At 40.7% G+C, this 16,426-nt stretch overlaps 1 protein-coding gene across 4 annotated transcripts in view; it reads right to left on the reverse strand.

Moving 5' to 3' along the window:
* The window catches only part of grid2 (glutamate receptor, ionotropic, delta 2), a 453,461-nt gene that overhangs the window by 67,635 nt on the left and 369,400 nt on the right, over positions 1–16,426 (reverse strand). For all 4 annotated transcript variants that reach the window (XR_004341186.1, XM_032578330.1, XM_032578331.1 and 1 more), the window contains exon 13: positions 8,144–8,339. Coding sequence is in view for 3 of the 4 variants with exons in the window: in XM_032578330.1 (XP_032434221.1) it covers positions 8,144–8,339 (196 nt within the window). In the remaining variant the exon portion in view is untranslated. The remainder of the gene's footprint in view (positions 1–8,143; positions 8,340–16,426) is intronic.

Here is a 16,426-nt window from a genome sequence, read left to right on the forward strand (position 1 = left end):
GTCAAATGTGTGCATGAAAAAGAACTAAGGTACAGAATATATTGAGGTTTTAGTGCTGTGTGTGTATGCAAAAGGAAAGTTGAGTGATTGTGTATGCATATATGAGTACCACAACATTATGACATAAAAGCTCCCCAAATTGAAAGCTTCACATTTAACTATATGCATCAGTTGAAATTATGCATGAAGAACACTATAAAACTCTACTTTTGTTTTCCTACAGCACTCAGTGTTACATAAACTATGATGCCTACTATAAAATCGCATTTAAAGGAGATAAACAATTGTTGTAATAAAGAAGAAATTTTAATTCATAATCACAGGTATTTTTTAAAGGACTTAGTAAGGTAAAAAGAAATAAACACAATGCTATTAAAGGTACTGAGTTAACTAATCTGGAAATTCCTTAATGGTGGCTTAATGAGGAGGTTTAATATAAAATAAATTGAATTTTATAAATTATCTAAGCTGATGACTTATAAAAAGGAGCACAGACCAGAGGTTAACAGAGTTGTAATATCAAAAAGGAACGTTTGAAAGAATTGGACTGTTGGCTCAATCACTGTAGGCATGCATCTCACTTAGTCTTCTTTTAGTTTGCATGATTAAATCTGGGCACAGCAGATGTTGTTCTGGTGGAAAGGTCACTCACACTGGAAGACCTTCAGTTCTAACTCAGACTGGGAAATCTCTTGGGTGTCTTTTATCTTACAATCGGAACAAGGTGAAAACCAAAACAAACATCTAGCAGGAATTTTACACCAAATAGTTTGATATTCTGTTAAATGTATTAACCAATATTTATTGTTATGACTAACGATAAATTATACTTTTGACTGTGTTAAAACTATGTGAAAACCTAAACAAGCTAAATAAGATTGAATTGTGAAAAGTAATTTCACATCTATTGAACGGCAAACATTTTTATGGAAATAACATCCCATGGTTATAAAAACATGATTCCTTAGCTTGGAATCAGAAGTTGTTGTGGCTAACAGTGTGGCCCACTGAGGATGTTTTGAAAGTAGCAGCTAATTTGGGTTAAAAAGTCGGATTTAGACTTTATATTCACTAGAAAGTAGATTGATTTGTTTAAAGACTAATAGTGGTAGAAACTAATTTTAATACATTTAATAAAAAAAAAACAAAAAAAAAAAACAGTTAACCTACAAATCACCGATTATAGCCTATTAAGGAAAACTGGACAATTCTGTTCCCTGACCAATCGATTAATAATCACTATTCTTTTGATATCATATATACCATAAAGTCTTAATGGCAGTATCTTAATGACAATGCCTTTTTAATGAACACTTTGATCACAGACTGAAATGAAAACAGCACATATACAGTATATAATCCTGTAGTAGGGTACAAACTGCAGCACTTGCCTGGTCCAGAGTGCCAACTCTACATTTTTGGGTACAGTGGAATGTTTATGATGAAAGCAGATGATTGCGTTTTTCTAGATGTGAAGTACATGCACGTGTGCATGCGTGTTTGTTACTATGCGTGGACTAATATCAGTGTGTCTTCGATTCTCCCAACATCTCAGACACTCACCAGTTTTGGCATAATATAACTTTACTGCAGGGGACCAAAACCTAAAAGGGAGAAAATCTATAGTGTGCATTGGAGACCAGTGACAAAGAGGAGTAAGAGGTTTATTGCGAAAGTGTCATGAAGTGCGGGTGTGAGGTGGTGAGGCAGATGCAGCGGACCCAGGTAAGATGAATAATGATGATTTAATTAAGAAAATCACAGTCCAAACAACGAGCGGCAGGAACATGGACACACTGACGATGAATAAGACTAAACATTGACGAGGACCCGACGAGGAACAAGGAACACAGGTGGAGTTAAATACATGGGAGGGTAATGACAGAACGAGACACACCTGGGAACAATCAAGGGGAGGACAGGACAACGAAGAGACGCAAGGACACAAAAAACTCTAAATGAACACAGAAAACACAGATCCTGACAGTACCCCCCCCTCAAGGGCGGCTACCAGACGCCCACAAAACAAAAACACAACAAGGGTGGGCGGAGGGGCGCCGGACGGGGGGCCAGAGTCCAGAAAAAACAAAAAACAACCCACCATTGTGGGCGGAAACACAGGAAGGGCCAAGAGTCCAAAAACAAACAAAAACTACCCACAGGGTGGGCGGAGGCAAAGGAGGCGGGAACCACGGAGGTGGTCTGGCGGTCGTCCGCGGCGGCGGGAACCACGGAGGTGGTCCGGCGGTCGACCGCGGCGCTGGAGGCGGGAACCACGGAGGCGGTCCGGCGGCCGTCCGCGGTGCTGGAGGCGGGAACCCCGGAGGCGGGAACCCCGGAGGCAGGAACCCCGGAGGCGGTCCGGCGGCCGTCCGCGGCGCTGGAGGCGGGAACCACGGAGGCGGTCCGGCGGCCGTCCGCGGCGCTGGAGGCGGGAACCACGGAGGCGGTCCGGCGGCCGTCCGCGGCGCTGGAGGCGGGAACCACGGAGGCGGTCCGGCGGCCGTCCGCGGCGCTGGAGGCGGGAACCCCGGAGGCGGGAACCACGGAGGCGGTCCGGCGGCCGTCCGCGGCGCTGGAGGCGGGAACCCCGGAGGCGGTCCGGCGGTCGCCCGCGGTGCTGGAGGCGGGAACCCCAGAGGCAGTCCGGCGGTCGCCCACGGTGCTGGAGGTGGCGACGAGGAGTTCCGGGGGCCGCCCACAGATGGCGACGACGAGCCCCCCGAGGCAGGGTCTCTGGTGGAGAACAGGGGGTCTCAGTTGGAACGCGGGGGGTCTCGGTCTCGGGTGGAACGCAGGGAGTCTCGGTCTCGGGTGGAACGCAGAGGGTCTCGGTCTCGGGTGGAACGCAGAGGGTCTCGGTCTCGGGTGGAACGCAGGGAGTCTCGGTCTCGGGTGGAACGCAGGGAGTCTCGGTCTCGGGTGGAACGCAGGGAGTCTCGGTCTCGGGTGGAACGCAGGAGGTCAGGGTCTCAGGAGGAACGCAGGAGGTCAGGGTCTCAGGAGGAACGCAGGAGGTCAGGGTCTCAGGAGGAACGCAGGAGGTCAGGGTCTCAGGAGGAACGCAGAAAGTCAGGGTCTCAGGAGGAACGCAGGGGGTCTCGGAAGGAACACAGGGAGTCTCAGTCGTCTCGGAAGGAACGCTGGGAGTCTGAGTCGTCTCGGAAGGAACGCTGGGAGTCTGGGTCTCGGAAGGAACGCTGGGAGTCTCGGAAGGAACACTGGGAGTCTCGGAAGGAACACTGGGAGTCTCGGAAGGTGCGCCGGCTGGAACGCCGGCTGATTCGGCCTCGGGTGCGCCGGCTGGAACGCCGGCTGATTCGGCCTCGGGTGCGCCGGCTGGAACGCCGGCTGATTCGGCCTCGGGTGCGCCGGCTGGAACGCCGGCTGATTCGGCCTCGGGTGCGCCGGCTGGAACGCCGGCTGATTCGGCCTCGGGTGCGCCGGCTGGAGGTGAGCCGGAGCGGAGCCTGGGAACCGGCCGCGGGGGCGAGCCGCAGCGAAGCCTTGGAACCGGCCGCGGGGGCGAGCCGCAGCGAAGCCTTGGAACCGGCCGCGGGGGCAAGCCGCAGCGAAGCCTTGGAACCGGCCGCGGGGGCGAGCCGCAGCGAAGCCTTGGAACCGGCCGCGGGGGCGAGCCGCAGCGAAGCCTTGGAACCGGCCGCGGGGGCGAGCCGCAGCGAAGCCTTGGAACCGGCCGCGGGGGCGAGCCGCAGCGAAGCCTTGGAACCGGCTGCGGGGGCGAGCCGCAGCGAAGCCTTGGAAACGGCTGCGGAGGTGACAGCTTCGGAAGGCGACGAGGGGCCGGGTCCACCGGCGGCTCACGTCGCTGTCTCCGAGCTGGCAGCGGAGGTAGCGGCTCCGGAAAGCGACGAGGGGCCGGGTCTGCCGGCGGCTCACGTCGCTGTCTCCGGGCTGACCGTGGAGGTGGCGGCTCCGGAGAGCGACGAGGGGCCGGGTCTGCCGGCGGCTCACGTCGCCGTCTCCGGGCTGACAGCGGAGGTGACGGATCCGGAAGGCGACGAGGGGCCGGGTTCACCGGCGGCTCACGTCGCTGTCTCCCCCGGCGTGAGTAACGGCGGGGGCCGAATCCGGAGGGCTTTGGGGTGGGGACTGGTAGGATCTGGCGTTGGCTAATCGCCAGGGTGTAGTCCGACACCAGTCCCATCTCTTCCAGCAGCAGCGGAGATGGCAGGATCTCAACGTCCCTGTAGAGATCCCGCTGAGCCAACTCCAACTGCTGCTGGAACCATACCTCCGGGTCGTGCTGGGCCATGAGCTGCTGTCTCACCATCGGTCTGGTCGGGTCCTTCTGTCATGAAGTGCGGGTGTGAGGTGGTGAGGCAGATGCAGCGGACCCAGGTAAGATGAATAATGATGATTTAATTAAGAAAATCACAGTCCAAACAACGAGCGGCAGGAACATGGACACACTGACGATGAATAAGACTAAACATTGACGAGGACCCGACGAGGAACAAGGAACACAGGTGGAGTTAAATACATGGGAGGGTAATGACAGAACGAGACACACCTGGGAACAATCAAGGGGAGGACAGGACAACGAAGAGACGCAAGGACACAAAAAACTCTAAATGAACACAGAAAACACAGATCCTGACAGAAAGAGAAAAAGCCTGAAAGAGGAAGAGGCATCTGAGAGAAGGGAGGCTGAGAAGGAAGGAAACTACGCTAAAAGGGAAAATATGTAATCTCACAGGAATCAAATACAGCATGGGGACTATACTGATGAAGACAAACACATCCGGATATAGCAAATTGAGACTGATGTCCGTTATTGTGTTGGTTAATAACAGAATGGCTTCCCAAAAAGCCTCCGGCTTGAAAAGAATTGCAGACGCTGTACAGTGCTTTTCAATTGTTGTTTTTTTTTTGTTTTTTTTTTAAGAACAAAACTAAATCCTAACCGATTAAAAGGCACCATTTTGAAAATTGGAAAATCTTTTGTTGGTAACAGAACACAGAAAATCCTTGTGTCTGTGTGTCATGTAAATGACATGTTTTAACTCCTGTATTACATTTACTGGAGCTCTGAACAAACAATTCTAATAACAGTGTTGCTGACAGTACTGCTGTAGCAAAAAGGAAAGTAAAAAAAAACCCCTTGTGGTACTGCAGTTAGGACATGAATTAGTGAACCACTAGAGTGCACTCTGTAGCCTTTAACGAAATGTGGATGCATAATAGGCAAGATACAAAGGATGGTGCTGAAAAGGAAAGTCTAAAGAAAAGCAGAAGAGAAAAGGGTGGAGTGAAAAATGGGGGTCAAGTGGAAGAAATAAGAGCTGTGTGAAAGAGTAGGACAAGTAACAGACATCTGTAAAATATTCAGCTGCAAGGAAAATGAGAGGCAGTCGAAAAAGGAATCAGAAATACTGTAATGAATAAAGCAAAGATCCTTTTTCCTGTAGTCTGGTTTACCTTCTCCGGCTCTGCTATTCCTGGTAGCCAAGCTTTATTTCCAACTCTTACTCATAGGACATTCAGTCTTAGTTGCTAATGAAAGAACCACCCATTAAAAAGACAGTTACTTATGTAGCAGTTGAATCTTAGATAGTTTTGCAGGAGTGTAGCGACCAATAATGGTTTCAGGCCAAAACATTTGCGTCACATTTTCATTCAGTAGTAAAGCAAATCTAAATTGATGTTAAAAATAAATTAGATAAAACAACAACGAAAAAAAAAAAATACTTCTTGATATTACTAGTATTAGCAAGCTGGTACCACATAAAAGACAAGACGGTGCAACAAGTTCTTCAATAAACAGTAGTTTTGATTCCAACAGAAAATTACTTGATTATGGCCATTTATGCTCGACTTGGATGCATTTAATAAATAATAATAATAAAAAATAAAAAAAAAAACAATTTTTTTGTGTGTGTTTGATGCGTCACTCACAAATCAGAGCAATGTATGGGAAAACTGGTTGATTCTATTCTTTGGTTGGTGTACCTGTGCATCTCTATCTAAAAGCCCGTTTTAGGTGTAGGAAGATGCAAAGCAGTAAGATGTGTTTACAGTGAGCCAGGATACACACAAAAATCATCTGGGGAGTCAGGCTATTGTGATTTGTGCAATATGCTGACATTATTTACAACCGCGGTTCAATTTTATTTCAATGCAGAAAATTCTAAATTGCTATAACCTTTAAAAAACATGAGAAAAAAAAGTCACTTTAAAACTCCATTTTTTTTTGTTTGCACATTTAAATGCAGGTCAAACATAGCAAAATGAGCAGAGCAATAGAAAACATCCAGACTTCAACATGACTTGGGTTCCCCACTGGATGTTACTGTTATATAGCTTGTCTTCAACTGTAAATACTAAATGATTTACACAACCAAGATGGTTTATTCCTCCCTGGAAATTGGTACAAAACAATACAAAGTTTCATTTTTGTTTAGTTTACCTGTGGGGAATCTCAGTCTCAGTCTTTTTTCACCAAATAGCCACTACAGTTGAAGACCAAAACAAACCACACTTCGACTTGTATACTGCGTAAACCTGAAAAAGGTGTTTCAGGTAGAAAAACAAGTAATGTAGCATTGTAGCCAGTTCAGAAGAAGGTAAAGACACAGAACTCTTTCACAGCAGAACTTATCTACCTACTTACCTATTAGGTAGGTTCTGCTGTGAAAGAGATCATATTTAAGTTTAAAAAGTTATTGACTTGTCAATATAGATTATTAATATGCTCAAGCATGCAAACCCAGAGGCTGTGTACCATACACCTGGTACCAGGAGTGTAACAACAGGTGTCTCCAAAGTGCAAGCTGCCAAGTTGTAATACATAAATTAACTATAGAATCTGTACAACCCTTTTGTATTTGAGGCTACAGAGGCAGATTAATTGATCACTGCAAGTGTTCTCTAACAGATGTTGAAGTCTGGCGCCTAAGATAATAAATGTAGTGAGCGTAAAAGAAGTGGAAAGTTATCAAACAGGTGTATGCATTCAATAAGCCTCACCATTTATAAGCAATATTTATGGAAAATATATTGCTGTTGGATTCTTATGTGGGTTTTTTTTCCTTTGGAGGGGGAGAAGTGGGGAAGTGGGAGAGAGGCACAAAATATATCCCCAACAACCACCATGTTGCCCTTTAACCACTCCTCTCAACTCTCCCTGTGTTGTCTTAGCACGTGGTCTAATATATTCCAAAGGGGGTGGAGATATTGAATGTGCAGGTTGAAGTACATAAACAGTAAGCTCCAGCCATATAAATAAGATGCAGCAGTCAGGTGTTTGTGCTGCTGGGGATTTACCAAGGGAATTAAGCATTGCAAATGCTATATGTGCATCATTAACATCATTTACACGGATCTCTTCTCATCCACAGCAATGACCCTACAGCAATACAGGCTTTTAAAAAGAGGACAGAGGTTAATCTGTATAGATTATAAGCATACTGCACACTACAGAATGCATATGAAACCCTCTTTATATTTAGCATACAGTAACAGCAACAATAAGCAATGCAAGACATAAAATGGTTAAATGTAGCCTAAATTTACAGTTAACTTATTGTGATAAACAAAAGTGTTAGGGTATAATGCTACATATTTGCATAAGGTAGCATAAGAAAGAAATACATGTGGAAGTTTTGTATGAATTCATACATTTACTTAAAATACCTTTTTTCCTACTTACAGCCTATGTCTTTTCATATTACAACACAACATCAACAACTATTTGCTGGTATTTTTTTGTATCTCAGTTTATATTTTGAATCTACCTAAAATAATCTATTCATTATTTTAAATGCAAAAAAAATATCTTCAGAAGAAAGATTTAAAACTCTAAAACCTGAAATAAATAACTATTATAATGAACATTGAGAGGTCTGAGGCTGCTCTTCAGGCTTTTTCCACAGTACAAACAAATTATGCATGCCTTCAAAAATCATGTGATCAAATGCCAGCAGATGCTAGCCTGAATATGAATGCCTTGCAAGGAGTAATAAATAACAGTAATGTTGCTTCCTCCTTGCACCTGGTCCCATTTATTGAAATTTATCAGCCTTTTGACTTCAATATTTATGTTAATAACAACTGCGATTTTACATATGTCAAAGGTCTTTCATTTGAAACTGAGAACAAATTTAAAACGGTATATGCCTACCTTGCGAATGCCTTCCCTCGACTCCTCAACATTATTATCTGCTCCTCCAGTCCGATTAATCATCCGCCACATCTGGGAGTACATGGGATCTCTCTCAAAGGGGTTCATAGCCTTTGAGCGCACCTGGTCATACACTGCAGAGTCCAGGACTGTCCCGTATGGCAGTTCAGTCTGCTTTGATAAGTCCTGCAGAGACCTAAAGGAAACAAAACAAAAAAGATCATTGAATCAGTCAGTCCATTTCTCTACTGCAAGCAGTGTGAGGCCTGTTCCTGTGGTTAGATCTCACACTAATGCAACATCCCACTGTATGGATGAACCTTTTAAGGTTTAGACATGGCAGCCACAGAAGCCGTCAAAGCTGATGAATCTGGGCAACCATGAACATCTAATTATAATTTTTGTTGCAACAACGTTTAACTTAAAGCATTATGGCCAACTTGAAAAAGATGAAATAAATCAAAAATATATTTAAGGGACAAGTGGTAAATAAACACAAACTTAACCACGGTGCCTCTCTCCCACTTCTCAATGTATTCATTATTTGTATCATTAGCTTATCTGTCTTTGATGGATTATTTTCTATAGAAGGCAGGTCTTGTTCAAAAATTCCATGTTTAGCTGTGACTCTTCTTTGGATAAAGTCTTTAATATAGTATATATTAATATATATTTATATTTAGTGTAACTACAAAATATGCTGTTCCCATTAACTTTGTACAGTCCCCTTATTTTCTTTTCCATATTAAGTATTCCTTGCTCAGCACGTTTTGCTTTGATATGCCTCTTTCTTGAATGAAGTCCTTGATGGAGCTCTCTGTGAACTCCCCTTACTTTTACTCTTTTTAAAAAACTGAAGTACTCCAGGCCCAGTGCTCTTATCTTTTCTTTTTCATTCTTCTCTTGTCTTTTGAACCCACAGCCTGCTCCAGAAAATGGCAACTCATAGCCTGGTTCTGCTGGAGGCTCCTTCCTGTTAAGAGTCTGGTCTTCTTTAGCCAAATAAATCTTTACAAATCATATTGAAATTGTCAGCTGAATTTAACAGCACTTTACAGTGAATCTTTCAAAGCATTTGACACACTGATGGCACACAACTCCTCAGGACCAAGTCCAACACACTACTGTCAAAACTAATTGGAAAACTACTGAAAGACACACAAGTAACTCCACACACATAAAGACTGTATCCCATTGGTAAAAGCCATCTAGAGAACTCTGGTTGTCAGTGAGTTTCTAAGAACTTCATGGAAGTCATGCAGAAGCCCCAATCCACAACCCAAAAAACTGTTTGAACCTCTGCAGATTGTGAGACAAGACTGTGTGTCAGAGACTTTGTCAACATAAAACACACTGGCGTATATCAGCAGCCAGATCCATGCCAGATTTGACAGGGCCTTGACATTAGCAGGCCTCTCCTTGGCCTTTTTTGTCCTAATCTAAATTTTACAGTTTATAAAGAAATACATTCATACAACAAGCTTCTACACAACTGGTTAGCTAGACAATTGACAAAAGAGTAAAATAAGAGACAATGGGTGTCTCTTAAGATCTTGATTTGCCCCAAAATTAAATTCAGAAATATTAGTTCATTCCAGAAGGGAAATTAAGTGTCGTTTTGACTGTAATTTCTGGAACGAGTCATTGTATATGGCGATAGCTGTGGGCAGGAAGAATCTTCTGTGGTTTATATTAAAGCAGATCTTAAGAAGCCTCTGTTATTTTGCATTCTTGTATAAAGGATGCTTGGGACTTTCCATTAGGTTATTCATTTTACAAAGCATCCTTCGTTGCATAATTATCTCCAGAGTAGTCCCAAAAACAGAACCAGTGTTCTTTATCAAGCTGTTTTAAGTAACTAGCTCCGATGCTGGTAACCCAAGAGATTTTGCCAAAAGAGATTGTCCTTTAAAAAATAGACATAAAAGCTTTGTAGTCATTTTTCCGCAAATGAAAGGGCCTGAAAAGTGACAATGAAGCCATCTAAAAGAAGCTTTCACTTTGACTATTCAGGCCAAATATAAAAGATTTAAAATCTCGCCCTGTGCCTGTGTCCAATAGAGAAATTGTATGCTTCCCAGTTCAAAGACCAAAAATTTGACCTGCTGAGGAAGTTGATGTAATAGGCCAGGATAAGTTGTGCGCTATGATCAAAACAAACCTATCCTGATATTGAGAAGTAGAGCTTCACCGCACATTACATTTCCTCTAGACCCTTTCTAAAAAAGATTACAGTGACACTTGGTTGGTTGTGTGGTTTTATCAAAATGCAACTTTTAAATGTAGTTCTCACAGCACTGGTTGTTATGCTTGACCTTGGGCACACTGGGGCCAAATGTACTCTCTTCTTGAAGGCATAAAATTATGTTTCTTGACATCAATTTCTCTCTGGAGTCAGTGAGACTCTCATCAAACCTAACCCCAGGCCCGAGATAGTGTACACCATCAGTCTAAAAGAGAGAAAGCAACTCCTGTCGACGGTCAGTGGGATAGCGCGCAGCATCAGTCTAAAACTGAGAAGACAGCTCCTTTAAGAGGGTGACAGTAAATGCTCCTGGTTCTGTTGGGAAATGAAAGTATCCTATCATAACTACAAAACTGAAGAATCAAATTTAGCAGACGGAAAAAGCCAGGACTGATCACAGTAAACCAATGCCTACCCAACTACAACACTTTTGACAGAAGAAAAAAAAGCTTCTTCCATCTAATGAGTTGGTTATGAGCAGTTTGGAGAAAAAAAAAAGTTTCTGGTAATGTGTTCTCTGATGGAGAAGCTTCTCTTAACCGTATTAATTAACCAATACTTACATCACAAAAATTTAATTTAACTTGACAAAATCTTTGCTAAAAATTTTCATTTATGAAGGACATCCATTTCAAAGGAAAACACGGCATGTAGAGGAAAAAATTCTGACTCTGAGAAGAATGTGTAATTAACAACCATGCCGCCTACCAAGTGAAACAAACTATCTGATCTGTGATAAAATAGTTCAAAATGTCTTCTATCATGTCTTCCATGAAGAAGTGGCAGTGGAAAAACTGGCTCAACATATTCACACAATAACAATAATTAGATTACATCCAGCCACAGGGAAAACCAGTAATGTGATAGAGTGCCTAGTAAATGTAGACCCTTCTTGCTCACATAAGACTAAAAAATTAAACACAAACCATCTAGGAGAGTAAAGATATCTTATAAAAAATTTTAACTTTCAGTTTTTTATGTTTTGTACTGAAAAGCTGCAATATTATAGTGAGCAAAACATTGTAAAGCAGTTTTGCTTAATGAATGGACAGCTTGGATGTTTTCTTGACAACTGAGTTGCATTAAAGTTTCAGCAAACTTAAATAACTTTTTTTTTTTTTTTACTGCATTGTGCAGTAGTACTTTCTTGTGTAAACAGATATGTTATACGAAACCTTTTTTGACTCTAGACTGAGAGTAGAAGAAACTAAAAAAAGAAATTTTAAACTTTGGCAACTCTGGATTAAATATACACCCATGAGCCACTTTACAAGATAAAGCTTGCTATTACAGGAGTAGAACAAACTTTTGCCTTCAAAATAGTTTTAACTCTGTGACCAGAATCCAAACATTCCTCATATACTTTCGTACTTTCAATATTGACATGGTACCATCATGTGGATGTAGCAGATGTGTTCAGCTGCAAATCAATCTCTCCGTTTACAGACACAGATTTGGTGTGTGTGTTTACCAATGGTGATAAGTGAATGAAAAATAACTGATGAAAGACGAATTCTAATATTTCTTTCTGAATTGAAAATATACTAAGACATTAAGGGAGATATGTAAATGTTGCAACAATCATCTGAATGGGGTGACATTGTGCTAGATGACTAAATATATCAGTGGAATGATATAGATAGTAAAAGCCTTTTCGTAACGTAAGAGGCAAAAACTTCTGCATGAATAATTAATTTATTGGTATCCCACACAAATGTGATATAATGTGCAGTGGTGGGCTTCAGGTGGTAAATTGATCCCATGTCCATATGTCACTGATTAATTTAGATACATGAGTACGTAGTATTTGCAAGCAGACAATAATTATTTACACAAAGTCCAATGCGAAAAATTAAGTGAAACAAGTGTGTGGTAGCTATAAAAACAAAACAGAATCATGGATAATGATTGAAAATGAGAAAAAAAAAAAAACATGTCAGTCTGTTTTGAACTATAAACATCCTTCTCTTTTTTTTTTTTTTCCTTCACACTTCTCCTTACCCATAAATTGCCACCTCTAGGGGAAAAACACAAGCTATTGTTAATTATAATGCAACAGTGCTTGGGTTGCCTTTCAAAGAGTTTGGCCGCTGAGAAATGTAATCGAGAACCATTACATGAACTAATTACTGTTTGTTTGTTAAACGCGTGCTTACACACCACCCATGGATTTGAGATCCTCATATCTGGGAAACAAAACATGCCCACAAAAACTCTCAACATATCCAGCTTAATGAAGAACAAGTGTACAGTACGCTTTGTCATTAATTCAGCTGTAATACAGTACACCCACGAAGCGGATTTAACAATGGGTACAAATTCGAGCAAAGATTATATGATGATTCCAAGCCTGTCTGCCAGCACAAATAAACGTTTGCATGAACACACATGTACTGTGAAGTACTTTTCATGTTTTTATGGCAGGGAAAACTTAAAGCGCCACCTCTCTCTTTCATGCTGTCCTCAATGAGCTCCAATCCATCCCAAAAAAAGAAAATCCCTTTGAAGATTTTAATGAACTCTGCTGTGAACATGAATCTTTTATTACTGTCAATTAATCTTTGGCCCTAATAATCTCCCCTTCCCACCAATCTCACTTGAGAATGTGCTGGCTCATGAGGAGAAACTTTGACCAGGATTCTTGGTTTGTGATCTGTTTTCATGATGTAATGCTAAGCTTGCTTTTTACAGTTAGCAAAAAAAAAACAAACAGAGAGGGAGTGAAATAAGAAACATGTATTATGACTGACTATAAAATTAGTCAAAAACAAAACATTTACAGTGGATTTTCCAGAAAAAATGTCAATGATTTTGGTTGCCTTTTTTGTTTAGAGTTAGACTTATTACAGCAAGGCAGAGACAAAAAAAGATGATCCCTAAGTTTAAATGGAGAGTTGACTTCCTTCAATTGTGTATGCTGAGCATATTGTTGACTGTCTAAAAATTGTATCGCTAATAAAAAATGAATAAATATATGAACAAATACATCAATAAATGCAGCATATTAAGGGAGAAATATGCAAAATCCATTTTTTAGCCCTTAAATACATTTTATTACATTTTTATTTTATTATAAAGATAACGTTTCTGTAGACATTTGTCAGATGGCATTAGTTAGGAGGACAACTAATAGACATGCATTCCACAAATCTGATCTGCATGGAAATCTGGCAAAAAGAAAGCCCTAATTGAACACTATGGCATATTGTTGTTATCACCATGTTTCAGTGTGGAGATGTTTTTTTCAACAGGGGCAAGGAAGCTGATAAGAGATTATGGAAATAAAACAAAATACAGAGCCTTATGTGAGCCTGAAGAAGACTTTAGACTGGGGGTTAGGTTCAGCCTCTAGTAGATTATTGATCTGAAACCAAGAGCCAGAGCTAGAATGTGATAATTTAATGCGTTCGGATGGTCCAGTCAAAGTGTAGACCAAGTATATATGTATATTAATGTTCAAAATTGGTTTAGAAATACTTCAAAAGATTTTCAGATAGTTTGTTGTGAAATATGCTCCTATAAAATATTGACTTGTCAGGGATAGAAAAGACAGATTTTTATTTATAGAAGATTTTAAAAGCTGAGTCTATTTTTTTCTTCCATTTCACATTTATATCCTACTTTGTCTATACAATGACAACAAAATATATCAACGTTTGCTGTTATAAATTAACAAAAGGTGGAAAAGCTCAAGGGGTAGGTATAGTTTTGCACACCACCGTAAAAAAAAGAAAATAAAAATACATAAAAATGTAAAAGGTTTCTTCACTCAAATCTCCGAATTTTCACTACAAAATGCAATGCTTGTTTCTAGATTTATGTGTAGTATGTGTATTGTGTAGTCTTGTGGAAGTCAATGCATATAAGAATTATGTGTTTAATTGTCTTTGTTTAATGTGAATTTAATTCCTGTTTGGGTGTGTGTGCGCAAGAGCACGTGCATAGACTAGTGTTTCTGTCCTGTGTGTATCCTAGCTCATTTTGCAAGCAATTATATTTCCCTAAGCAGCTCAATGAGCAAGTAAATGGAGTGAACAGCCGCTGAATGTATCTTATGACAAATAGTCAGTACATGTGTGTATGTGTGTGTCATTGCAGAGTGAAAGAGGAGCAAAGAGAGAATAAACTTGAAAGAGAAAGCCAGAAAAATCTTTCACTCATGTTAATCAGACTTTTTTAGGGAACAATCCCCGAGCAGTCTGACCTCACTACTTTAACTACAACACCAGGCATCTGTTTAAGAGGAGAAAAAAAAAGAGAAAATGCTGGTTTTTGCTCTCGTCAGACACATCCCAGGGAAAAAAAGGAAAAACACCTCTCACAAGAAAATGATTTTCCATCAAACTTTCAGTTAACATTCAGGGAGGAGCTATTTTACCTTTAGCTTTGATATGCTTCAGGTCTTACCACTGAACATGGTGGAACATATCAAAAGAGTTGGACCTGGCAAGACCTTTTTGACAGATGTCCAAGAAATGCCTCCTTTTGCCGTGAGGCACTTTTTAGGTTCGAAAAAATTACAGGCCAAAGGTTTAAGCAATTTTATTGAGACAGGATGTCCAAAATTTTTAACAGTAATATGTCTTTGAAGATCCAATGTGAGTAAATATATTTTAATACCATGATATGTTTCTACTCTTCTGAGGGGATAGACACTATTTTTATTGGAAGGGATATTCCTTGATAAAAGTTAACACTAGATTAAGAGATATACAGTGTAAAGTCCAGAAGCCATGTACTTTATAAATAAACTGACATGATTTTACTAATAAACATCTGATTATATAATTCATTCCATGTACAGCTGGTGCAATTGGCACTAGATGCTTTTTGTACTTTAAGCTGTTAATATTTGTAATTGACCTTCCTTAAGTCTAATTTGGAAATATGAATAAATGTAATCGTCATGGTAAATATTGCATTTGTTATCTAATAACTTTGTGAGGATTTTGTATTTTAACTTCATACTTTATGTCTATCAAGTGGGATATATCAGTCCCATTCAGCGCTTTCATTTCCAGTTTTTTAATTAAAGCTGTCACCTCTCAGTAGACTTTAATGCTTTGACCCTTCTTTATTCATATGAGTTTGTGGCCTGCGGAGTTTTGGACTTGGTTTTGGACTTGGACTACACCACAGCTCCTCCCTGCATTCGAGTTCTCCTTATTAAAACTGATGAAAGAATGATGCAAATGTATTTGTAGATGTTAACTGTTCCTAAGCATTTTTATGCAAATATAACAGAACTTGGTAAAAGAAACCAACTCTAGGGGTTAGGATTTACTTCACTGTGTGAAGGCAGCACGGCCACATTCCCAATTATGAATTTGTTAGTTTCAAATTTAAAGGTGCAATGAGTGCACTGTGATGTGAAATTAAAGATGTTTTGAATATCAGTGTGGAGGTTGCATTAGTCTAGAGAGAGGAGTGTTATGTACTTTACCCTGCAAATTTATGCAGTTCCAAGAATCAAAGTTTCGAGCATCAAACGTCATCAATCTAAAAAATATCAGAAAATTTTTGTGCGCATTTAGTTTTAAACTATTAAAAATAAAGAATTCAGTAACTCAGGAGTGAAGTAAAATGTATTTTATGAGAAAACTCATAACGCCTTAGTTAGCTACAATCAAAACTATATCATCTCATTTTGTTTCATGGCTAGTTTGCTTATAGTCATTATGAAGCAATATAATTGATATTTGTTTTTTTCTTTGGTATTTGGTTCCAAATTGTCTTGGCAGCAATTTAATCAATTAATCTTTGTAAGTACCTGAAAAGCTTTAAATTAGAAGTATTTCATATATATGTCTACTGCAATTTCAGAACACAGACATTCATAAACATCCTATCTGAGCCCTAACATAAACAATCTGCTCCCCAAATTTTACAGCCTCCAGACATTTTCTTATTGTCAGGTCATCATGGCCCACATATTTCCACTCTTGTGCGTCTCTCTCTCACATTCATCTGTTCCTACGTGTTTACTTCATTTCCTCATTAAGATGCCTTTTTGTCTCACTTTCTGTGCATTGCTCACT

The sequence above is a fragment of the Xiphophorus hellerii genome, chromosome 12, assembly GCF_003331165.1.
Source record: "Xiphophorus hellerii strain 12219 chromosome 12, Xiphophorus_hellerii-4.1, whole genome shotgun sequence".
Lineage (NCBI taxonomy): Eukaryota > Metazoa > Chordata > Actinopteri > Cyprinodontiformes > Poeciliidae > Xiphophorus > Xiphophorus hellerii.